This window comes from Ammodytes marinus, assembly GCF_949987685.1.
Source record: "Ammodytes marinus genome assembly, chromosome: 23".
Taxonomy (NCBI): Eukaryota; Metazoa; Chordata; class Actinopteri; order Uranoscopiformes; family Ammodytidae; genus Ammodytes; species Ammodytes marinus.
Window position 1 is genome coordinate 14228746 of NC_137227.1, and position 26450 is coordinate 14255195.

Here is a 26450-nt window from a genome sequence, read left to right on the forward strand (position 1 = left end):
AGTGCCAAAAAGCAGGAAGTCCCAGCTGCGCGCATCCCCCTTTCAGCATGTGTGAGAGCAAGAGTGTGTGTTTGTTTTTGTGTCTCTATCAGCATCTGTGTGTAGATCTGGGTCTGTGTGTGTGTGTGTGTGTGTGTGTGTCTATAATATGTCTGTGCTCGTGTCTCAGTCGTTTTATCTGGCTAATATGACGCTACTTTCTATTCCCACCTCTTTGGTGCAGAAGTTTCCAGTGCTGTTAAATGAAAGCCGGGCTTATACAGCCTAATAAACACTGTGTGAGCCTGAGCCGTGTGTCATTGTGTCTTATATAGAATAAGACTGGCTGCACTGGACTCGCTGCTCTGATGGAAACCATAGACTGCATATAAGGTGGAAACTCACACACAGTCAACTTTTAACCCTCTAATTTTTTTTTCTCCCACTTCCTCTTGTTTATTTATATTTGATCATTTTCTCTTTCCTGTTGCTCTAATTCTTTTATTGCTCTCTTTCTCCACATAATATGGCCAAAAGTATGTAGAGAACCCTGGCCCCCCTTTTTATTTTTATTTGGGCCAGACTAGGAGTGGGCGACGTGGCGAAAGTCTAATATCATCAAATCTCACACCCTGAGGCCAGACCTCTAAATTCTGATTGAGCTTAAAAAATGAGTCAGTGAATAGATAAGTCAATCGGGAACGACTTATACCCAAAAACCAAAAAATGTCATTACTACTTGGTTCCAGGCTCTCACCTCCTTTGGTTTTAAGTAATATCATATCGAATGAAATGAATCTAGCATGAAAAAATGCCTTTTCTGGGTTTATTGTAGAATCCAATTAAATCAGCCTTATCTTCCACCTTTCGGGATGAATTTTAACACCCAAACATACTAATTTTCATGTGGCCTAATGGGAGCAAATCTTTTCAGCCAGGATCCAGAATCTTGTGGAAAGCCATTCCTAACGCTGGAGGCTGTACGGTCAGATTAATGCTCATAGTTTTGACTATGACACATCACATTTAGTTGTAACGTTTAGATGTCATCATTTTGGCCATGCAATGCGTCTCTCTTCTTTACTCCCTGTCTGGAACCTGGATCCTTATTTTCTGTTCCTTGTCCTGATTTCATCTCTCACCACATTCTGACTCTTTTCTTCTTCACAAACCTATGCAGCTCCCGGTAAAGCCAGCTCTTAAATCTCAGGCCCTTTGCTTTAATAGGCGCAGCGTGCCTTCTTTAACACCGGCTGCCTTTGCTTTGGTTACAGATAAAATCACTGAAGAAAAACACGACGGCAAGGAGAGGAATAGAGAGAGAGAGAGGCTTTGTGTGTGTGTGTGTGTGTGTGTGTGTGTGTGTGTGTGTGTGTGTGTGTGTGTGTGAATCCCTGTGGGTGCAGGGGAGAAGACATATCCAAAGAGTGAGAAGTGCAGTTCTTTTTTTTAACTTCTTGAACCAGATACGCAGAGAGAAAGAGAGGGGAGGAGGGAGAGGAAACGATAGCTGCTAAAAGAGTGATGATTTGACAAAGCACATAGAGCAGCACTTAAAGGTGGAGTCAGCGATTCAGGAGAACTCTTGTTGTCAAAATTGCTCTATGTCTAAATCGGTTAATATCTCCTCACGATCTACTACCTGTCCTTACTGTGTGTGCGCTGAAAGAAAAATCCAGTGTTAGTACACAGCCTATGCTCTGTAATCCTAACTGCTTCTTAGCGCCACAGATATCAGTTGTTGCTTCTGCTAGACATCTGATTGATATAACTTCTTAAACCTTGTCTGAGTGAAACTGATGTATCTTTTAGTCCTCTCCACCCTTCATCCTACCTTTGTTTGATCTCATTCTGACGTTACTTTAAGTGACGCCCCGGTGCATGTGTGGACACATGGAGTCGATCATAGCGCCTGTTGCTGATGGGTATTTTAGGGAATGTTGACAAGTTGACAGGCATGGCGCTGCACTGCACTGCTGACATCGAAACTTCACTCCGCTGTCAGGGCGAGAGAGAGAGAGAGAGCGAGAGAGAGAGAGAGAAGGGGGGAGTAGGGGTGGGGGAGAGACCCAGAAAGAGATAGGGAGGTGAGAGAAAAGGAGGAGGAGAGATGAAGAGGGAAAAAAATGACTTCACGTCAACGACTGGACGGCCCCCTTTTTTCCCCTCAGCCTCTCTCTTTCTCTCTCAACTTTCCTTCCTCCCTCCTCCTCTGTGTGTTTTTTTAAATGATTTGGGGAGAAGAGGGGAACAAGCATTCGGTGCTTGGCTGACGGTGCAGGCAGGAGCGTCACATTAGGCAAACAGGGATTCTAAGGGGCAGCGCACTGGGACTGAATAGAACTGAAGAATTGGCTTATGGGGATTTAGGATCAGACGCACAAGCTAAAAGATTGACTAACACACAGAAGAGAATAGTGACAGGACATGTAGATTTAATACAGACTTAAAAAGCTTAAAACAATACCTTTTAAAAAAGCAAGGGAAAATTTCCAGATATAGTAGTCATTTTTTTGTCTTTTTCTTTTTGCAGAAACAACCTTGTGAGGAAGCCAAAACATTTTTCCAGACAGGAACAGAGGTTTTCTTCCAGTGGAGGGAGAGAGAAGCAGATGCACATTTTGAACGAAAAGACAAGAATCATTATCTTCACCCAGCAATGCTTCTGAGAAACTCCGCACTGGGCTGTTGCTGTCTGCTATCCTGGATGACACAGGCATAGGACACATTTCTCTTCACTGAATTCCCCCTTGAGAAGTGGATCCACATTGGTGTTTTTTGTTTCCTGTTATAAAGCCCTTCTTAAGAAGAGCGCAGGTGTTGTGCTGACTGTCGCTATGTTTCCTCAAAGGTACTGTTCTTTAACACCGTCATGGACTACTTGCCTTTTGGTGTTCTGCATCCTGAATGCGTGGACGGCTGCCCAACAGTCCCAGAAACCCCAGCTGCAGTCCCGCCGGTCCAGGCAGATGTCAACCCTAACAACCTCTTCCTCCTCGTCGCCCGGCAACCTGTCAGAGAGCGCAGAGAGCAAGGTGGCGCGTCTGGGCCTGGCGTTTAAGCAAAACGTCCGAGAGCTGCGTGAGAAAAGCGCCTGCATGGACCTGGTCTTTCTGGTGGACGAGTCGTCCAGCGTAGGGTCCAATAACTTCCTGAGCGAGTTGAGGTTCGTACGCAAGATGCTGGCCGACTTCCCCGTGGCGCCGGAGAACACGCGGGTGGCTCTGGTCACCTTCTCGTCCAAGACCCACGTGGTGACCAGGGTGGACCACATCACTGCGCCCAAGTCCCACCAGCACAAGTGTTCCCTCTTCAACCAGGAGATCCCCGCCATCAACTACAGAGGAGGGGGCACCTACACCAAAGGAGCCTTCCAGAGGGCAGCGGTGAGTCAGACCAAAAGATACAGTGAATGTTGGTGACAGTGGGGCATCTGTGTCAGTCAAAATGTGACTACATGTGTGTAGAAATGTATTTTTCTTGATTTTTGCATCTTATGAGCATGTCTATGAGCCTGCTATTCAGAAACCTTTGCTTTATGTGTGAACGTTGTGTGTGTGTGTGTGTGTGTGTGTGTGTGTGTGTGTGTGTGTGTGTGTGTGTGTGTGTGTGCGCGCCAGTAAGCCTGCAGCCTACTGTTTGCACAGGGAGCGATTGTGGCATAGTAACGTTGATGTTGTTGCTCCTGCTTCCTCTAATTACACACCAGCAGATAGTGAGGGGAAGCCGTTTGCCGGCTAATTGTTCAGGAGTTTCCAGTGATAAAAATGCCATAAAGTGTGAACACAGACACACACACACACACACACACACACACACACACATATGTATGTACTGAATGCATGAAACACTGAAAAACGCTGAGAAATAGCTTTGAGAAGGGGAACAAATAGCATGACACAAAAGTCTAGTTAAGGCATTTGTTGTTCTGTGCAGTGTTGGCATTGTGTTATAGATGAAGCCTTCTGGGTGAATGTGAAGTGCTTCCACGTTTCTGATAAGGTTTTTATCCAATAGTCTTTCCACTTAGTTTCCTATTTCTTTGGCTCTTCAACAGAAGTATTACAGGTTGTACGGCTGAATAAAGTTGTAGAGACAGGGAGTTTGGGAGGTTATGTGGGATTACTAGGGGTCAGAATGTTAGCTTGTTTATGGTTTGTTGATTCGAGTGTGCTGACACCCAGCAGCGCTTGCACACACTCAAACACACACATGCACTGCAGACATATGGGGCCGTTCATCCGTCAAGTCCAAGCAGCCCAGCTGTAAAAGCTGTGTTGGTGGTATAGGGCATGGTCCTGTATAAACACACACACACACACACACACACACACACACACACACACACACACACACACACACACACACACACACACACACACACACACACACACACACACACACACACACACACACACACACACACACACACACACACACACACACACACACACACACACACACACACACACACACACACACACACACACACACACACACACACACACACACACACACACACACACACACACACACACACACACACATACATACATACACAGACACACCTCGGCTCATGCCTCAGATCTGCCTTCAGTTAGGAGCTTTGAGAGGCATGCAAGCTTTATTTTAAATACACAAAGATTCAGATGCTTTTGGAAATACTGTAGCCGGTTTCTAAGTTCCTCTGGGTTATTAGGCAGACTGCTGGTAGTTGTTGCATCCACACACAGATATAATGACAAATGGCTAACATCATGGCTTGGTGACAAAAATACAAAATAAAGGTGTTTTGACTGGGTGCATTGAAGTCTGACAACCTCTTTGACACAGGTGCTGTGATGTGAAGACACGGCTGATGGTTGCCGAGATAGCAAAGCTTGTCGCTGACTAGCATCAGCTGCTTAAAGTCATTGATGTGATATTGGATAAAGGGTTTTTTGAAGTGCGATAAAGACAACTTCCAGTTAGACACCGCCATACAGTGTTTCCCTCATAATTAGATTCTATTTGTGGTGGTAGCTGAAGTATTTTTTTATTATTTATTATCGATATTGACAAGAATCTTTGCACTAACAGGATGCTAACCTCAAGAAACCTTACATACTTGCTAAATTACCAAGTTGAAGAGCTGGGTTTCTGAGATTGACATTGAACTTAGATAGACCTAATTTATCAGAGTTAACTTGAATCAGTTTTGGACAACATTGTGTAGAGACATGTTTGTGATACTAACCATTCATGAACACCGGATAGATAAAAGAAGATTGAGAATTTAGCCAGCTGTCTTCTCCACGGGAAAAAGCCTACAACAATCCTATCCTTCCTAAATCAATGTATGAGAAACGCTGTCATAAGGATAACCATCAGTTTTGTTTAAGATTAGTATATTAAAACACTGATATGACTTTGTTGCTTAAGTGCTACATTTCCATTAATGCAGGGTCTCATAAGAGAATCGGCCTATTTTTACAGATAAAAGGTTGGTAAAATAGGTTTTGGCAGGTTTGCCCTTCATCCCATCCCTGTTAAAGCTAATACCCGTGGAGCGTAACCCTTGGGCTTAGCGCTGAAAGCTTGGCCCTCAGGACAGGTTTTCAGCTCGCCCTCCATAGTTAAGTGCTGATAAGGAGACTGTTGGCTGCTTCCCAACTGCTAAAGACCCCAACAATACCAAGAAAAGGCTTTCTGGGGGAACTTTGGAGCCCTATCAACATTCACAAAGACTCACAATGTTTTGGGTGATTTATCAAGTGATGTAGTAGTCTACTGTATATCTTTCAAAAAGCGCATGGCGACCGTTGCTTGGGCTCTCAAGTGGGCTTCCAAACATTGCTATCGATTCAAAGTCTGATTCAGATAAAGGATAACATTTAATTCTGTAATTCGCTTATCATAGCCTACAAACACTCCTGTATTTATTTTCCAGTATGGCATCCCCATGGTGAGAGTCGGACTCGAGCCATGTATGAGTAATGGGAGAGTTACGTGCGGCCTACTAGATTTTTTGGAAAGATAGATGAGCGTAGCAGATACAGACCGAGACGCAGCAGATCAACCAGAAAACACCTGATAGATTCAGTCTGACGTTTACTGCGTCTTCACATGATCGGGGAAGTGACGGTAAAAGAGAAAAAAACTAGCCATCTGTGATTTATCGCCTGCATTTTTGAGGGGGTTATTTTATCGTCCCTCTGAATCTGACTGGGAAGAGGCAATTTTCTTTTTCGTTTTTGTCTCCCTCCACGGGCTGTGTAAAGGATGGGTCTGCTAACACTGATCTACAAAGCGCATATCCGCCTGTCATCGTGCACCGACTGAACTGCAAGGCAACTGTCTCAGTGTGAGAGTGTGTTGAATTGGGAATTTAGCGGAGCGCGCGTGTGTGTGGGGGTGCGTGTAATTAATGATTTGGCGCTTTTGCCGGTACACGTGCCTACATGTGCTTGAGCTCCTGTGTATCCATCTATGGCTTCAGGGGAAAATTAAGGGTGTAGTCGCAGGCGTGTGCGTGTGTACGTGTGTGTGTGTGTGTGCTAAAAAAAAAGAGACAGTGAAAGTAAGAAGGGAGAGAGAGAGGATAATTGATAATTGCAGTATAATAATAATAATGCCATATTTTATTCCCTTGGCTGGCCTGGGCTCTTCTAAGTGCTGCAGAAAGCTGGGATCCATTAAGAGAGACATTTTTCCACCAGCCGTGCATGTAGAGACAGGGCTCTCCTCCAGCACTCCTCATCTCTGTCTCTGTCTGTCTCCCCGCTGTGTCTCTTTCCACATAATACATCATACAGTAGGTTTAAAGCATCAGTGTACGGAGGTTACAAAAATGATTTCTGACTGATGATGGTTTTCTTCACTTAGTTTAGGCCGTAAATGTAAAAAAACAAGTAAAAAGTGTTTATCGCCTTATAGTGAGCAACATCAGGTAATGGTTAAAGCTCTCTCTTATGGTGTCATATGCTTCAAACAAAATAGATTCTACAATGTTTCGTCCCACCACATCCAGAGACAAAAGTGTTTATAGCTAGTCTGAATGGCCACGCTCTTAAGAAGCCCTTCTATAGAAAGCAGCATGATGAAATGAGTTGTATAAATGGGGAAACGGTTGCCTCATTTCGGGATCTGTCTCTCATCAACCTCATGCGGCAGACATGATAACCTGGTAGCTGATGACATCACTCATACCACTGTAGTTTTCCAGCACTTTCACGACCGCCGCCGTACAAAGGAGCTGATTGATGACTTTCAGAAAATGTTTGCAATGCCCCTGAGGAATACATTACTGTACCTGAGACAGAAGTGGTTCACATCACCTCCTCCAAACTGAATCATATTCCTTCTTTCCTCTCTACTTACTGTAATTGCCCTGAAAAAGTCAATCCATTTTCCTGCTCTTTCTTAGCTCGCATTTAATTTGTTTTCCATGCATTTGCCTTTTTACATGACCAAATATCTTCAAGGCAATATGGCTCAAAGCCTTTCATTTTGTTTCTATTGGTTGCTTGTAGTAATCTTGTAGATCCAAGAATTAAGGCTTTTTTAAGGCTCTTTCCATTGTTGCGTTTATTGTAGCTTGCTTTGGATATAAGTGTCGGCTGTAAAAACACAGACAGAGAAATGTCTGTATCTTTAATAACCAGTTTAAAAATCTGACATACTTAGTTGTCTCATCATTTGTCCTCATCCTTGAAATTTGCCTCCGGGGTTGCCATGCGTTGCCAGATAAAACCCCCTCTTGCTCTCAGCAGGCAGGCCCGGCTTTGGCACTTAAGACACAAGCACTAAACTGGACTTGGCAGCCTCACTGTGTCAGTCTGCCTTCTCGGTTGCATAAGACACAGACAGATGGGCAGCGTGTGAAGAGAGATGACGAGAAAAAAAGGAGTGGGAGAAAGATGGAAGAATGAGAGGAAAAAAGTAGAACAAAGAAGGGGAAAAGCCCTGGGTTGAGGAATTGATCGAAGGAATGTGGGTTACTCAGAGTCCCAGTAATGTGAAAAACGTTGCTTTGCTGGATTCTGGGTCAAATAAATTCTAGTAGTTTACTGCTAAGCTAGCCAGGGGGGACTACAATCTCTATATGGTGGACTAGCAGGTGGGATACCTCCCTCTGCTTCTTCAGTGATCATTTCCAGTGGCTCTTAATATGCCCAATGTACCACAGATAAAGACTCGCTATTTTTTCACACAAAGATTCACACACACAGCGTTTACAGCCCAGCTGCATATCTTTACATGGTTGTCATTTCATAAACCAGAGAAGTCATATTATTGACTGTAAACTGCATTGCTTGCATGAGAAAATAGGAGCTTGCATTTACAGAGTTTTTCCAAAAATCAAAAAAATGCCTTTGCTGACGTCCAAACCTTGTAAATAAGTAATTAATTTTAAATGGTCATTGTAGATGTGAAATGAAGCTTGATGCAATTACAAGTTCTGGTCTCCACCTTGTATTAATCACAAACACATTTTGCTGCATAGTTTAGGAGAAACTTGACAGCTGTGCGAGTGTAGGCACCACGTTATTTAAGTTTTAATTATTGAATTATGACCCGCTATTGTCTAGTACAGTGTACAAATAGTCCAAGATGACGTTTCAGAGAAGGAGAACATGTCAATCACATGTCAGACAGCTCTACTTGAAATAACATCTTTCTATTCATTAATGTTTGCCAGACCACAAGAAGCAAAACAAAATATTGAGGGCTTGGTTTCAGTGAGGCCCCCGTCTCATTCCAGTGGGCGTTCGCCATTTCTTCCATTTCTCCAATTTTTATGCCTTTCCATCATTCTCTGCTCTGGAACCGCAGACCTCCCCAGCAGAGTGTCAGGGAACGTCACTGTAGTCAGCTTTGACGCATTACAACCACATTATGCAGTATTGTTTTTCAAAACATTGTCTATTAGATTAAATGACGCTTGTGTAAATTGCTTATATTTGGCCCGTGGAGACGTGTTGTGGTGATCATGTACAATCTTGGCCTATTTGATGTGGACAAACACACACACACTTGCGGGTACACACAACATTTACAATAGATGCTTATGTTTGAGCCTCTGAGCCTGAATTTCTAAATAATCTGTAATGAGATGTAAAGCGCAGAGAATTAAAGTTGGAAATTAACACCATCCATCACCTGAATGTTGGAAACATGTGTCTATAGCGGGTGATTTTCTGGGGGCCTTTTCATTTCTAGAAATTATATTTGCTTACTGGAGCATTTTTTTATTCTCTTGGCTGAGGCGGCCAAATTGTGAACAGGCCAGTGAATTCTCCCTAGTACTAAATTAAAGTTACACTCTCACTAAAAGAGAGTAATACTGTAGAGAGATAATACATGGAAAGAGAGAGGGGAAGTACTTCTAAATAAACTATATTTCCCCTTCAAACCTTCATAAAATAGAAGCAATAAACAACTGTTGCACAAAAGGAAAAAGGAAAAGGTTACAATTTCAGTTAAAAAGAGCTGATGGGGCGCTCCGGTGGCGTACTGGATAGAGCGCGTACAACGTTGCAGTCGTCACGGGTTCAAATCCGACCCGCGGACCTTTCCTGCATGTCATCCCCCCTCTCTCTCTGTCTCCCCATTTCAACTCTGTACTATCAAATAAAACTTGCCTGTGTTTGCCTCACTGGCCCCAAAATGACTAAAGCCGCCCCTGCAAGTGCCCACTGCATCAACTGAAGGCAAGGTGCACCTCTTTGATCCGGTCCCTAAGGCTGGACCCGGGCCGTGATAAGATGATAAGGAAAAAGTCTCTGTTTCCTGTCTGTGCAACTGCCACTTCCCGCCATCTTAATCATTTCCTCTCCCCTCGGTCCGTCTGCGTCTTCCCTCTATGTAGCCCCCTTACTCCTCAGTATCAGAGGGTCTACAGCAGTGGTTTGGATGAGGCATAAGGATGGAGCAAACTCACCTACCAGCCAGAAAAAGCCCTGATAAGACCCAGGCCAGACAGACAGGAACGTCCACAGACACCAGACAACACATTTTACATTTCTGCAGTTTACAGCGGGATGTGGGATGCTCACATTGTATATAGCACCTCATAAATCTGCAAGTGATTAATCATGACAGTAAAGTGAGGATTTAAAACTAAGCACATTGCTTTTTGTCCGCGAAACAAGATAGTTGGTTGGAAGAGCAGGACTGTTTCTGTCAGTATCACTCATTCACGTGAGTAAAAGGAAAGTTATCTCGACTACCCGAAAATGGAGACTGCCGATTCAGGCAGCTCCAGTCTTCCCGTCGTGGCCAAAAAAGTGCCAAGAACACACCGAGCCGACTGCTGACTTTCCGTACGCTCTGCGCTTGCGCGGGACGTAATGTCTCCATAACAGCAGGCGGCGCTAATCTGTATTGCGGCCCAAAAAAATACGGAAGCCGGAAATGATGGGAAAGCTCTCTAGACCATAAACATAGATAGAAATACGTATTTATATTTATGGACCATAAAGAGCACCATTTTTAGCAGAGAGTGTCGAGCATGGTGTCGAGCAGTCAACAAGGGTTGATGCATGTGAGTACTCGCTGAACGAAACAAACACATTAAAACAATGGCTAGCTGTTGTTAGTTGTTTGTGCTACCCGCCTCACTTCCGGGCTTCACTGATTCGCTAGCCCTCCACCAATCAAATCGCTCCAACTGAAAGACTGCCCACCTCAAAAGAAGCCCGACGACATCTACGACGACCGATTTCACGGCACACACCAAACAGATTCGTGTCCCCGCCCCCTCCAGACTCTCCGACGGCGATTATCGGGCCAGTGTGTCCGGGCCTTTATAAGCAGGTTTGAACCGCACAGATTATGTAGTGTTTCTTTTATGAAGTTTTACCCTGTTGAAGTTGGTTCGCAGTTATCGGATAGCGTAGGTAAATGCGTCATAGAGTTAGATATAGATTTCATGCTTGAAGCTTGACATATTTCTGAATGAAAATCAACTAGACTATTATAAACCATGGGGCATCTTGTAGTAAGTTAACTATGGAATATATAACAAGTTATGTTTTTACTTATTCCAATTTTTTTATTTGAATACTAATCCAGTGTTTAGCAAGGAAAAGCAATAATTTTGGAATAGTCTGAAAAGTTAACATAATTTATTTGTGCGTGTAGCAGATTACCCGTCCAATGATTGTAAATTGACCCTTCACATTTATCTCGCGACCCATTTGAGGAATCCTGACCCAAGGTTGAAAACCACTGGCCAGGTCCATTTGCTTCTTATATATATCTATTTCCTCTTAAACTGTTTCTTAAATGTTTATTTTTTTTTATAATGACTGAATATATAGAGTACTTTATTACATAGGCTATTATATTGGTGTTGGACAGCAGGTGCTTCCTGAGCGTCCCAGATTTCTGTTTAGTTTTTCAAAACATAGATCATGATATATTTCAAATATAATATGGTTGTAAGCAGATATCTTAATATGACTCCTGACATGCACAGTGGTTCATAACATGCTTTACTCTCTCAAGGCCTTTTTTTTTCTTAGTCCAGTTTTCTTTTCAAAATGATCACATTTTGAATTAATCAACTTCTCAAACACACATACACTTAAGTGGGTGGTTACCTGGCGCCGGGGCTCAGGATGTATTTGGAAAGTTATACAAACACTGTCATGGGGATCCGGACAATAGACTCAACATGACTGTGTGCGTTTTGGGTTCGGAAGGAAGAAATGCTTCAGTCTGAGGTTCTGCTCCGCTGGGTCTCTTCATACTAAATCATTCCGATGGAAATTTTCTCCACTCTCTTCTTTCATAACTTTGTCCATCAACCTCAAATGTGCTTAACGGAGGTGCTTGTGTCCCAGAAAATGCTTTGGCAGAGCTGTGTTTTGTCAGCATTGTCATGACTAATACTTCTGCTTGTAGGAGACCAAACTGTGGTCTTTGAAGTGATATCTTTTATTTTAGTTTGACTACTCGTGCCAAAACAGTATGATTGAATCACTTTTCAAGCTGTTCAAATGGTTAGGATTTGCTGCTTTTCTTTGTCTTATAATATCTTTGGCTTGAGGATTTGTTATTCAAACAAAACAAGCAATTTGAAAATAGGAATTCGGAAAGAGTGAAGGGCATCTTTCAATATTTTTTGACACTTATTGGACGAATTTTGTATAAATAAGCATTTGTCTGCTAACAATCAGCTCTAAACTTGATGAAATGCCAATGTTTCATTCAGCACTTGTTTCTGCGGCCCCTGAATGGTAAAAAAAAAAAAAAAGATCTTAGATGAATGCTTATATAACCATCAAGAATTTAAGCTACTGCACCATTTCTAACTATGTCTAATTGTATAGACAATATTTGCCTTTGTTCTTTCAAAGGTTTTTTTATTGAATGTTAATAACAACAAAATTGTAGCACAGCGAGTACACATTTTTTCCCCCTTTTTCTCCCGAACATACCCCACCCACATCCCACCCTCACACCCAACAACACAAAACACACACCACAAGAAATAAAAACAAACAATCAAAATGAAAAAAAAAAAAAAAAAAAAAAAAAACACAAAGAAATAAAATTGAATCAAATAAAAAAGGGGAGGGGGAAGCTACTCTTCAATTAATGTGGTCGGTTTCTTAAAATAGTCTAGGAAGGGGCGCCATATTTTATGAAATTTAGTCTCAGATCCCTGGGTAGTGCAACAAATTTTTTCCAGATTCATACATGACATAATGTCTCTAATCCAATGTGAGTGGGAAGGAGGAGCAGGATCTTTCCACTTGAGTAGGATAGTCCTGCGAGCGAGTAATGAGGTGAAGGCCAGTACTCTCAGCTTCACTTTGGGTAGGCCCGAATTTGGTGCAATGCCAAAAATTGCAGTGAAAGGGTTCGGCTTAATTTGATGCTGAAGTACTTCAGAAATTGTATGAAAAACTGATGTCCAGAACTGAGTCAAGGTGGGACACAACCAGTACATGTGAAAGAGTGATGCCGGTGCACTCTTACAGCTATCACAGGTCGGGTCTACATCGGGGAACATACGAGCTAATTTGGTTTTAGATATGTGGATACGATGTACTACTTTAAATTGCACAAGAGCATGTCGGGCGCACATGGAGGTAGAGTGTATCCGATCCAGGACTGAATCCCACATGTGATCTGTGAAGGCAGAACCTAGGTCCTGCTCCCACAGGGTTCTTATAGCTGCTAATGAGGGGCTATGCAACTTCGAAATAAGGTTGAAAAACACAGAAATTGAGCCTTTTAATGTGGGGTTTACAGAAAGAAACAAATCAACATGATTGGCTGGCGGTTTATAAGGGAATTGGGGAATTAACTTCTGCGTAAAATGCCTGATTTGCAGAAATCGGAAAAAATGTGTCTTTTCGATACCAAAATGTTTTGTCAATTGGGAAAAACTAGCAAATAGATCATTAATAAATAAATCACCGATGCATTTTAAGCCTTTTTTATGCCAGATCTTGAATGCACCATCCACCGTCGAGGGGATAAATAAATGATTAGCTGCAATTGGGCTGAAAAGTGAAAAATTCTGCATTCCAAAATTCTTCCTAAATTGGGTCCAAATTCGAAGGGAGTGCTTAATCACGGGATTACTGTTGGGAATAGCCGAAGAGAGTGGAAGTGCAGCGCTTAAGAGGGCAGATAGAGACAATGGGCTAACAGCGCTGGACTCCATTGTTACCCATACTGGGGCTGAGTCGTCAAGGTGAAAATGCACCCAATACACTAAAGAACGGATATTAGCAGCCCAGTAATAGTATTGGAAATTAGGGAGGGCCATTCCGCCTGTTTGTTTTGGTCTTTGAAGAAATGCTTTCCTTAACCGAGGGTGTTTGCCATTCCAAATATAATTTATCATTAAAGAGTCAAGGGCCTGAAAAAAGGATTTGGGGAGAAAGATGGGGAGACATTGGAATAGATATAGGAACTTTGGGAGTAATGTCATTTTAATTGAATTTATTCTACCTATGAGAGAGAAAGCCAGAGGAGACCACTTCGATAATATTTGCTTCGCCTGATCCAATAATTTGAGGAAGTTCGATTTAAATAGGTTTTTAAAATTTCTGGTGAAACATACCCCAAGGTAACTCAGATGGTCTGTCACCACTTTGAGTGGGAGAGCTGTGTAATCAAGTTTAAGAGCTTCTTTATTAATCGGAAAGAGTTCACTCTTGCTCAAGTTAAGTTTATAGCCAGAAAACTGACTAAAGACCTCCAACACAGAAAGTGCCTCCGGTAAAGAGGTGGCTGGCTTGGCGACAAACAAAAGTAAGTCATCGGCGTATAATGATACCTTATGTTCAATTCCTCCTCTCCATATCCCCTGAATCTGTTTGTTACCTCTGATGGCAATCGCAAGTGGTTCGATTGCAATAGCAAAAAGGAGTGGGCTCAAAGGACAACCCTGCCGGGTCCCACGGTGCAGATCAAAACTACTTGAGTAACGGCCGTTTGTTAATACTGAGGCAGAAGGGCATGCATATAATAATTTAACCCAAGAAGTGAAAACAGGACCCAAACCGAATTTCTCAAGAGTGAAAAACAAATAATTCCATTCTACTCTATCAAATGCTTTTTCAGCATCCATAGAAGCGAGGCATTCTGATTCAATATTTCTGGGGGAATATAAGATGTTCATTAGCCGGCGGATATTATAAAATGATTGGCGTCCCTTTATAAACCCAGTTTGGTCGGGGGATATGATAGAGGGGAGAACATCCTCCAATCTGTGGGCGAGAATTTTAGCAAGTATCTTCACATCCGTATTTAATAGTGAAATTGGTCGGTATGATGCACAATCTAGAGGATCTTTATCCTTTTTTAACAACAGGGAAATACAGGCCTGGTAGAACGAAGGCGGGAGTTTACCTGAGTCAAATGAGTCTGAGAATACTGAACATAAAAAAGGCGATAATTCGGCTGAAAATTTCTTAAAAAAGTCAGATGGAAGTCCGTCTGGACCAGGAGATTTGCCTGATTGCATAGATGTTATTGCTGCAATAATTTCCCTCTGAGTAATAGGTGCCTCAAGGCTATGTCTCAGGTCTTGAGAAAGGGAAGGCATGTTTAGGTTACTGAAAAAGGTTTCCATCACCGCTGCGTCTACTGTACAGTCAGAACTATACAAATTTGAATAGAATGTTTTGAACTTTTCGTTTATCGATTTCTGATCTGATGTTGTACACCCACTGTCTGTCCGTATTCCAGGGATGAGTTGCTTCGCTCTAAATCCGCGCAGTTGATTGGCCAGTCGTTTACCAATCTTGTCACCATGTTCGTAAAAAGTACTTCTGCTCCTAAGCAACTGGTCAGCAACCTGACGAGAGGAAAGAAGGTTGAATTCTGTCTGAAGTTTTAAACGTTCTTTGTAAAGTTCAGATGAAGGTGAATTAGCATACTGTCTGTCTATGTTCAGAATCTGATCAGCAATTTCAGTTTGTTTCTGTTTTGTACACTTATTTTTGTATGCTGCAAATGATATAATTACACCTCTCAAATAGGCTTTCAGGGCTTCCCAAATTGTTGCATTGGACACATCTGGTGTTTTATTTATACTCAAAAAAGTTGTAATATGTGTAGAGATGTGTGAAAGAAAACTCTCATCAGTGAGCAACAATGGATCCAGTCTCCACTGCCTTCTTGTATACTCAACGTCAGGGAAAGCCAGTTGAAGGAGCAGAGGAGCGTGATCAGAGATCACAATACTTTCATAACTGCATGACTTAAGGTCTGACATCAATGAATTATCAACAAAAAAATAATCAATTCGGGTGTAAGTGTGGTGGACATGTGAAAAGAATGAATATTCTCTTCCTGTGGGGTATAAAAACCTGTATGGATCAGAGAGGCTATAATCAGCAAGAAATGATTTGATATAACCTGCAGATCTGCTAAGAGTGGCAGGTTTGGGGGAAGAGCGATCTAAGACTGGATCTAGATAACAATTAAAATCCCCACCAAGAATAAGAGAATGGGAATTGAGATCGGGGAGTTGAGAAAAAAATCTCTTAAAGAATTCTACATCGTCGACGTTAGGCGCGTAGACGTTGGCCAAGATGACAGACTTATTGTAAAGTTTGCCTGAAACAATAATAAAACGTCCATTTTTGTCTGATATAATGTTTGAGGACTCAAAAGGAATATTACTATCAATAAGGATAGCTGTGCCCCTGGCCTTAGCCCTGAAATTAGAATGAAAAAATTGTCCACGCCAGCATTTACTTAGTCGCCCATGGTCAGAGTCATGTAAGTGGGTTTCTTGAAGGAAAACTATTCCAGCCCTGAGCCGTTTTAGGTGGGTTAAGACCTTACCCCTTTTCACTTGGTGATTAAGCCCCTTGACATTCCAACTAATTAAATTAAGATTGCCCTTCATCTAGCTCAGTTATAGTGAGAGTAAAAAGAGTTGCTCCGATAACAAAAAGAGTAGCAAAATACAGAGGAAAAAAAAAGCACACAAAAAAAAGGAAAACACAGATAACTGAAAACACAGCAGGTGCTAACCCACCAGCTAAACCCACAGTTGACACCACCCCATCCCACCCAGAACCCACCCCATGTATTGCTCTCAACAGCAAACCCCGAAAGACCCTTTCATACCAGTCTGGCACAAAAAACAGAACCAAGAACACTGGCGAAACAAAACAAAAAAGTAAACCTCTTAGGTCCATGACTTGTGGAACAAGGGCAGCCTAAAAGCCCACTGCCCTAGGTATCATTTACAAAAATGTGTTCAGATATTAATTTAAGGAAAACATAGCGATTTCTTTACGAAAATAGAAATGGTTGACAATATAGGCCCCGGCTATGAAGATATACACTGAAATGCCAGCTTCACAATGATTTGTGACGTACAAAGCCATAAATTTGAAAGGATCTTTCCATGTCCAAAAACAAAACAGAGGTTGTCAAATTTGCATATACACACAACCTATCTCACATACCGTTACTCTCCCGATCAAACGGCCGGCAGAGACTGGTGTGGTTTCCAAAGCTTATCCAAAGCGCGCCCGGAGAGCATGACGCACAGACGCAGTGCCAAACATGTACCTCAGCGCCTCTCGATATATTCCATTGCCTTTTCCGGATCATCAAACACCCGTGGGCTCTGTCCACTGATGAAAATCTTCAGAAGTGCAGGGTAGAGCATTCCAAATTTAATCCTGCGCTCGTGGAGTGCTTTCTTGCAGCGTGAGAAGGCTTCTCGCTTCCTTTGCGTCTCCCTCGAGTAATCCGGGAAAATCATAACTTGTTTACCATTCCACGTCAGGCGTTTCTTTTCCCGTGCTGCTTCCAGAATGGCTTGGCAATCTTTGTATCGTAGCAAGCGCGCCACAATCGTTCGGCCATGATTCTTCTCCCCTGCTTCCAGCCGCGTCCCGATCCTGTGAGCGCGGTCCATCTCGATACCCCCCGGGGTTGGATCAATGCCAAGGGTCGCTGAGATAAACTCGTTCAGGAACGCAGTCACATTGCTCTTTTCAGCCCCCTCCGGTATCCCAACGAATCTGAGGTTGTTGCGTCGGGATCTGTCTTCAGCAGTGGCCAACCTGTCTGTCAGTAGTTGTATGTCCTCTTTAGTGGCTGCCGCCGGTCTTGCCCTTATGTTAGCTTGCTCGTCCTCTAGCTGACTCACTCGGTCTTCCACCTGCGTAATGCGAGAAATGAGGGAGGATAGCTTTGTATCAACGGAACTCATAGACCGACGAATTTCTTTCAGATCTGCCGTTTCTTCCAATATTTTGCTCAGCATCCCGTGAATCTGAGCCATGTCAGGCTGGTCGGGCTCCGTGGCGGTGCTAGCTGTAGCATCTTTGCTAGCTGCTACTCCCTTCGTGCACATGTTGAGCTGAGTCTGTGCGGTGGAGCGAAGTTTCCTTTGTTCAATATTACAAGCAGCCGTCGAACTTTTACCTTCTTCTGACATAGTTTAGTTCCGCATAACATGTAGAAGAAAAATGCCTATATCTGAACTTATTTTAGGATGTATTAAGGATATTAACCCAAAAGACAGCAGGAGCACACGTTTCAAGCTGCCATCACGTATCCCAGCGTCACGTGACTCCCAATATTTGCCTTTGTTGCTTAAATGTCCTGTGCACTGCTGGTCCTTCTCTCGTCACACTCCGCTCACCCCTGCCCTCTTCTCTGAAATGGATACTGAATATTTTCCAGAAACAGGGGCCTACTTTCCGACCTCTGGACATCTAGAGGAGCCCTAAGGCATCCTCATTCGCCATTACCTCACACAAGCACACGCACGCACATGCACGCACGCATGCACACACACACACACACACACACACACACACACACACACACACACACACACACACACACAAAAACGTAACATGCAAGCTGGCCCTGATGTAACTAACCTCAGATGAAAAGCAGCAAGAAACAGAAATCAGACTTGGCAAAACACAACTATGATCTAATTTCAATCAATATGCAACGCACGAATGCTTCCTGAGTATAATCTTGACCGGATTTTTCATCAGATTATTAATATCTTTCTTGTACAAACATGAGCACGAGCTCCTTAGACATGGTGACCAGATGTGTTTCAACTGATCCCTCTGTTTTCCAGCAGCTGTCACCTTGTATTGATAACTGAAGACCCTTTGAATTCCCTGACTGTCATATAAGTGTTGACAGACGGCCAGGTAGACCAGAGATGTGTAGCCTGAAAGGTCATTCCAGTTCATCGATCATGGCAGCGGGTGCATAAAAGGCTGAATGTGACCCAAATATGCAAAAAACCTTTCGGAAAACTGGTCCTGGATGCTTCTAAAGATTTCTTTGAAATAGTCTGAGAGCTTCTGGGAATGCTGCAGTCTTTTATCTAATGAGGAAGTAATAAAAACAAGTTCTTTAAAATACAGATTATCTTGTCCTTGAATGTGTCATTTTATCAAATAAGATCTTAAGTCAAGCACGTGCTGATGTGTCTTTCAGTTATTTTCTCAAAAAAAATCCCAAAACTGGATTTGTCATTTGGAACAAAACCCTTACGTTTGACAGAGCGGAGACTTTTTTGAGATGTAATCCAAGGTCAATGGTTTCCCCCATCAGCTCTCCAAGAATCCTGGTCCTATCTGCACTACAGCAGGCATAGCCTTGGAAATGTACAACCAGGTCTATGTCTTCCAACAATATTCTTTATTTCTTCCTCTTCGTAGAACTTTCTCCCAGGAGTTGAGCAGTGTTACAGCTTCGGGAACCCCTTGTGAGTCCAATAGAAATGTAGGAAAGCACAACTTCAGGTCTCACGTCCATCTCATCGCCAAGCAATGTCCCAATGTTGATCTGTTTGCAAGAACTGTTTAAAAAAAACAAGCCAATTCAACGAGATTTCACATAACACCACCTTGTTTTTGCCTAAATAGCCTTTGGATGATGGATACAAAGCAATGTGCTTCTGAAATTGTTGAAAACCTCGTTGCTGAGACATGCTGGATACATCATAAAAAAAAGAGGTGGCAGTGGTCGGTGGCTTTGAATGGATTTGAAATGGATGGAGGGGATCTGAATCGGAATTTGCTGGAACGGTTGCATGTGCATCCGCTTGTGTACGTGTCGGCTGTGTGTTTATAGACGATTTAGCTTGAAAAGTTTTGCTCTCTCTCTGCGTGTTTGGGTTAGAGAATTGGAAAGTGAAAATAGCCCCAAACCAGTCTTTGTTCAGTTATTCTAGACTTTGCTGAAAGGTTGTAAATTACTGCAGTTATTGCCGATAAAGTACTTGGCTTCTGCAAAAGCTGCTGAGTTTGTAGTTGCTGCTGTTGGAATCTTCACTGTCTGTGTTTCACCGTCTCAGTTTTCCTTAGCACCAGGTGATCTGTCTATCTGTCTTTCTCTCTGTTTGCAGTTTGTCTCAGCTACTTTTTTCCTGCCTCGAGGGGGAATGCTGCAGCGTTTTTCAGTAGACGGTTTATGCACTATGCACTGGTTTGGATGCCGTGGAGTGTTTCCCACTTGGCCTTTGGCTAAAGCCGCTGCGGTCAAATAACTGAGCTTTGTCGCGGCCAAAACCAGCGACTCCAGTTAGAGAATTAGAGAATGAAAATGAGGTGATTGAGGCCAGTGGAAACAAGAGCGAGTGATTTGTGTGTGTGTGTGTGTGTGTGTGTGTGTGTGTGTGTGTGTGTGTGTGCGTCCGTGTGCGTGTTTGCGGCAAGTTTATGCAAATGTATTAATGCACTGATCCCACTTTATTTCTCCTGATACCAATTCAAAGTCAGAGCTTTGAGCCAAGACCAATTTTGGTTTCTGTAGTCCCCACAACTGATTGGATGAATCTTATGTAATGTACTGCAGCATGAGCTACACATTCTCTTCACTTCTTACAGAAGTTTACACAGGAAACTGCATTTAATGGGTCAAAACTGGTTGATACCGGATCTGTTTTATTACCAACCCAGTATATTGATTTGATGAATCAATATACTGGATTGGTAATAAAACAGATCCGGTAATAGTTCAGAGGTGTCCATATACACACATGCAAGAAACGATAACTCTTCTTTTGTATCCTGTGTGTGTGTGTGTGTGTGTGTGTGTGTGTGTGTGTGTGTGTGTGTGTGTGTGTGTGTGTTCCTTGTGCCTTTTTGCATTTAAAGCAGAGAAACAGGAGTTTAGTTGTTTGATAGAAGGCACACCCACATCCTTCACTCTATCCACACCACAATCCTCAACAGACACAATCACTCAACCTAATTTTCACTGGAAATGACTGTGGCTTTGCGGTTTTAGAAACTTCTCTCTGGGACATCTTCTGGTGTCTTCAATGTACGTGAGAAAGTGGGATTTACATTATGAATAATTGTGTGAATGCGTGGGAGTAACAAAAAATTAGCCAATGTTTCGTTACATTCTGCTTGAAGTATTTCTCATTTAGGAGTCAGATACTTTGCCAAAAGGGGAAATTACCTCATACACCGCACCATCTTTCATCCCAGGCCAAAAATGTATAAATTATTCTCTTGTTACTTACACAATTATCCACTGCACCTTTTTTCAGTCCTGCTCGAAAAATGTAGCATTGGAATGAGCTCAGCACAGGAGACTAGAGATGGTTATCTTTACACTATCCGGGCTCTGTAAAACACAGATGTCAGTAAACCCCCTCGACGGACGCAAATATAACTCTGAGTCTCCGACCATTCTACACTGGCCCTACGCATCCGTCACTGTCAATGTTAGTGTGTTACCCCCACAGTTAATTGTTCCCCTGAGATCAGGTTTTGTATTCTAATGACTGCAGAGAGGAGGAGTGTAAGTCCTGATCCTGTCATAAAAAATTAGATCTACAAAGTGGGGAGTCTCCTGCTGTTAGCTTCTAAGGGTTTTCACCACTTCAGCCCTCGTTGGGTTAACATGAATCACACGCAGACACTCAGGCCATGTCCACATGTACATGGCTATTTTCATAACCGTACATTTTTATGTGCAATTTGGCCTTTTGTCCACATGCAACCCGACACTAAAACTAGAGCTTTTTGAAACCTTGCTTTCGCCCTTTTCAGTTGTGTTTTTTGTTTTTTGCTATCTCAATGCGTATGCTCACGATGTGCTTCTATGGTGTTTGACTTGACGCATTATTGCCACCTACTGGCCTAGCATGATAACGTTTGTTTTTTCAATCGTTTTTTTTGCGTTGTCATATGTACGGAGAGATATCCATAAACGTGTGGAGATGACCTCACTCTCTCATACACTCATCCATCCTTCCACCCAAAGTCAAGTTAATGTTTGTTAATAATGGAATTATTACTTCTTTGTGATCAGGGGTAAGCGTGATGATGCTTCTCTGACACCTACCTGACACTTGGCGTAGCATGTTTAATGAATGGAAATCTAATCTAAAATGAAGCTTTACACACATTAGCCACATGCACACATCTACGAACACAAGGCTGTGAACGCTTTCCCTGCACACATCACGCTCACTCTCTTAGCTTCACACTCTGATATTTCCACTGAGTGTGTAGTCTTCTCACAACCAAGCACACACCTATACACAGATTCCCTCTTACTTAAAATACTATTCCGCGATTGATATGTGCTGCCAGCTTCATGTGCGTTTGAGTGTGTGAGAGCGATAAATGAAAAGCCAGGCGGGCGGGGTGTTGAGGTGGAGAGGTACGGTGTGAAATGTGCGATTGGGAAAGGAGTGTCGAGGAGGCTTTGAACAATAATACTCTGTTGGCAGGGTCAAAGGTCAGGGAGGCGTCAGCAAGGACAGGAACTGACTGTCAGCAGCTTTGGTGGCCTGCGTATCAATGCCATCATCAGCTATGAATATTATAAAAAGTGGTTTTCTTGATCTGCCTGGAAAAATTGTGTTTCCACTAGGCCACCGTGCTGGGGAAACCATAGTGCAGTAAAGTTTGTCTGGCCCATATTTTTTGGATGAAACTTTTTTGCTGTGTATTGAATAGAGCCTGAGTGGTACTACATTTTGAAGGCAATCTTGTTATTTAAAATGTCGATGCTTACCTTTTCTGTGCACTTTAAGGATTTCTTGCACATTTGAACTCAAACTTTGAGAATTAAAGTTGATTCTTGACCTTGGAACCAGTATTTGAGAAAACAATCTCACCACAAAGTCCATTTAGTGGTAGTTCCAGAGCTAATAAACATGCCAGACTATCATCTGTAAATGGATTTTCCTCAGTTTTTATGGAGATCTTGAAGTTCAAGGCATTGAAGAGGTTAAGATGAAAATTCATCATTGACCTTTTGAATGATGGATTCACATTTCCGTGCAATATTCAAATCATGTCAGTTTTTGTATTCAACAAATTGCTCGACAAATGAAAGTGAACGGCAGTACTGTAGCGAGTAAAATCACAAAATACATTTGAATGTAGAACAGAAACAAATTACAAATTGTTGATCAATTTATAAAAGTAAAACATCATAAAATACTAGAATCCCCCAAAAACACTGAGAGCAACCACAGGCAATTGGAAACATGTATGTCTTGATGTTTGCCTTAAAAGACTCTATAAAGGAGGAACATTTGATTGATAGTTAAAAGCTATTCCAAAGCTTTGGAGCTGCCAAGGCAAAGGCACGATATCTCTTACCCACAAGCCCTGATCGTGCCACGGGTTAAGACAGTAGTTCTGATTATCTAAGAGACCTAGAGTTTGAGTTACGGCAGAGAAGCTCTGAAATGCACAGGGTTGCCAGCCAAAGCAAGGCTTGTTGGAGGTGCTTTTTTCAGTGAAAAGGTATAACTACGTTTGATGAGCGTACTTTAACTTTTCATATTGTTGCTACAAATTGATCACATACCTCTGCGATGCTGCTCCGTGCTAGCACAACAGTATTATGCTAAGTAATTAAAGGCACAAATCACATAGATTTAGCATATGGATTTACTTTTGCCTCTTGAGATTAGTATTTACCAAAAGCGTCAGGCATTGGCACCTGAAGAAACCAAAACTATTTCAAAGGAGCAGCAGTGGCAAACTAAATAACATGTTTTTATGGCCTTAGGCGTAGGTCTATTAGTAAACCACTTGCTATGTTGAGGTTAGAGTTTCAGAGTGCCAGATTCCATTGGGTTGTTTTCTTTGGTGAGTGAGTGTGTGTATGTGTTTGTCTGACTGTATGTCTCTGTTTGTGTGAATTACTATAAGTAGGTAATTGGTTCATGTATGTGAACCCACAAATATTCCGAAATCTGTGATCTTTTTCACATTCTCCAGTGCATTTGTGCAAGGTTTTAGATTCTGAAGCTATTAGTTGTATTTTCAGCCTCAGTACAAAACTCTGTTCCAAGTAGCTATCCAAATATAGAGATAAATTACGCACTCGCCTCAACTTTAATCAGTTCATGTTTGAAACACCGCGTTGGCAAGAAACCCGTCCCACAGGACCCGATACATATCACCCAACTAGGGTGAGGAAAACAAAAAAGCATTAAAATATAATCAGTTTCAATTCAAGGTATCCACACACTACTAGTGTTTCCAAGCAACAGCATATTTGCAATAGTATTTTTTTTTTTAGAACAAACATGTGCAAAAACATCGTTACGTACCATATTTTTCTTAGAGCTTTTACCGAAATCAATGGCAACTCAGGCTGAGTCTATATGGGATTCCAACAATAATACCAATTGTGCTCTTTTCTTAATATTACCTCCCAGCTTGTTCTTCCTCTTTATTTTACGAGTTCTAATATAATTTATCCTACCATTTAAGGGGACGAGTCCAGAACTAACAGGAGAATCAATAAATCGAAACCTCTACATTAATGTGCACTACAAACACTGAGGTCCCTCCAATTCCCTGCTCTATTAGAGGAAATATCCACCTACGACTGGTGCCAAGACAAATAAATCCCCCAGGAGAAGAAAGACGGGGAGAATAGAAGGAGAGGAACTTCGGGAAGGAATGCTGTGAGGACTGGGGGGAGGGTTTGGGACACAGGTGCGGACCAAAGGGTGTCTTAAAGTTATCCCCGGAGGGATAACCACTAAATCGCTAACGCGAAGAAGGGGAGGGGGAGAAAACAAAAAGCACAAGGCTAGAAAGGGCCACACAGGCTACCTTTTAATACAGAAAAACTAAAGCACAAACTAAACCACCGCTGCCAAGCAGCTGAACGGAAACACACAAGTAAAACAGAAGACTAGAAAAACTTAACACAGAGAGCACTTTGAAACAACCTCTCACTACCTCTGAAGGTGAGATAATGAGCAGCACAGAGCACTGGGATCTCAGGGCATATATCATCTCCTCACACCTGGGTCCAATCAGCCAATCAGTGCCACACACCAGATTGCAGTGAGGGAATCAGTCACCATTCTCACGGAGAACCTTCCGTTTCCTCACAGGACCACCCCTCTAAGGAACGGCACCTGACGTTCCAACAGGACCCCCCACCCACCCCGGGTGGAGGCCTCCCTGGAGGGGCTAGTGGATCGGAACAGACTGGCTGGAGGCGGGAAACATGAAACACGGGGTGAATCCTCATGGACCGAGGAAGCAAGAGGCGAACATTGACGGGGTTTATCCTTCGAATGATCCTGAAGGGACCAACGAAACGTGGCGGCAATTGGCGAGACTCTACCCGCAGTGGGAGATCCCTTGTGGAGAGCCACACCCTCTGACCCACCCGATAGTTTGGGGCTGGGCGGCAATGTTGTTGTGACGTCTTGTTTCGGGTGCAAATTTTGCAAGCTGCCACAAACTCGCTCACATCTCTACCCATCCGGGGCCACCAGAATCTCCGTTTGAGAAAACCAATAGTGCGACGAACACCGGGGTGATTTGTGAGGTGTGTGGAGTGGCCCCACTCAAGCACTTGTGATCGCACTCGTGCCGGAACATACCGACAGCCTTGGGGCCCCCCTCCTGGGTCCGGCTCCTGCTGTTGAGCCCCCTGAACCACTGTGTCAATCTCCCCAGTCAGTGGGGCACAGATGTGGGTAAGGGGCACAATGGGCTCTGGAGAACTGTCACTATCTGAACACTGGAATCGTAGAGATAAGGCATTTAGCCTCTGATTTTTTGAACGTGGACGGCCCTTATGTTTACTAATGACTTCACTAAGTTCAGCGCACTCTGCAGGAACCCCATTTGCAAGAAGAGACACAGAGGGCGAAGAATCAGAGGGAGTCAAGGTCTCAATAACCCCGAGAGTCAGGCGGTCGCTGGGGGAAGCACAGGGAAGGCCTACTGAACTGTGAGATTTTGAGACAGAGGCACTTGTGGCAGGAGGGGGCTCACATCCAACAGGTTGGAGTTGAACCGAGTCTGATTCCATCATGTGAGATGCACAGTTTGGACCCCAGCTCATCACCCTCCCAGTCCTCCAATTGATGTGAGGGTTGTGTTCCTTGAGCCATGGGTTTCCCAGAATGAGGGGTAACTGAGGTGTATCAATAAGAAAAAACTTAATCTCTTCCGTGTGATTGCCAATGCGAATGAAAATCGGGCAGGTGACCCTCTCAACCCTACCCCTACCCAATGGTTGCCCATCCACTGCATTAATTGCGAGTGGACAAGGAAGATCATAAATGGGTAAATTGAGCTTTCGGGCCAGGGTTGAGTCCATAAAACTACCTGCTGCTCCTGAATCAACAAATGCAGAGAAGGTGCGCCAGTGTCCATCCCATAATAACTCAAAGGGCAAAGGGGTGCAACTACTGACCACGGGAGGGGAATTATTACGACTCTGCAAGACCTCCCCAAGGTCTGACACGCCTACCCTGATTCCCTGCTTATTGTGTTTCTGCGTTGAGGGGCACTGGCGAATGAAGTGACCCACACTCCCACAGTATAGACACACGCCACTGCTCATACGCCTCCGTCTTTCCACGGGAGTAAGCCGTGCGTGTCCTATTTGCATGGGTTCCTGATCATCATTGTTAAGGGACCCTTCAGGCAGGGTAGGTCTTTCACAAGGGATGCTAAACTCCTCAGACATCTGGTGGGTGTACGCTTGTTTTCTCTCTCTATTGC

At 43.1% G+C, this 26450-nt stretch overlaps 1 protein-coding gene across 2 annotated transcripts in view; it reads left to right on the top strand.

Annotated features, from left to right (window-relative positions):
• Positions 1-2297: 2297 nt before the first annotated feature.
• svep1 (sushi, von Willebrand factor type A, EGF and pentraxin domain containing 1) overlaps positions 2298-26450 on the top strand; it is a 104311-nt gene continuing 80158 nt past the window's right edge. For both annotated transcript variants that reach the window (XM_080052063.1, XM_080052064.1), the window contains exon 1: positions 2298-3365. In XM_080052063.1, the coding sequence (XP_079908189.1) occupies positions 2817-3365 (549 nt within the window). In that variant the 5' untranslated portion in view covers positions 2298-2816. The remainder of the gene's footprint in view (positions 3366-26450) is intronic.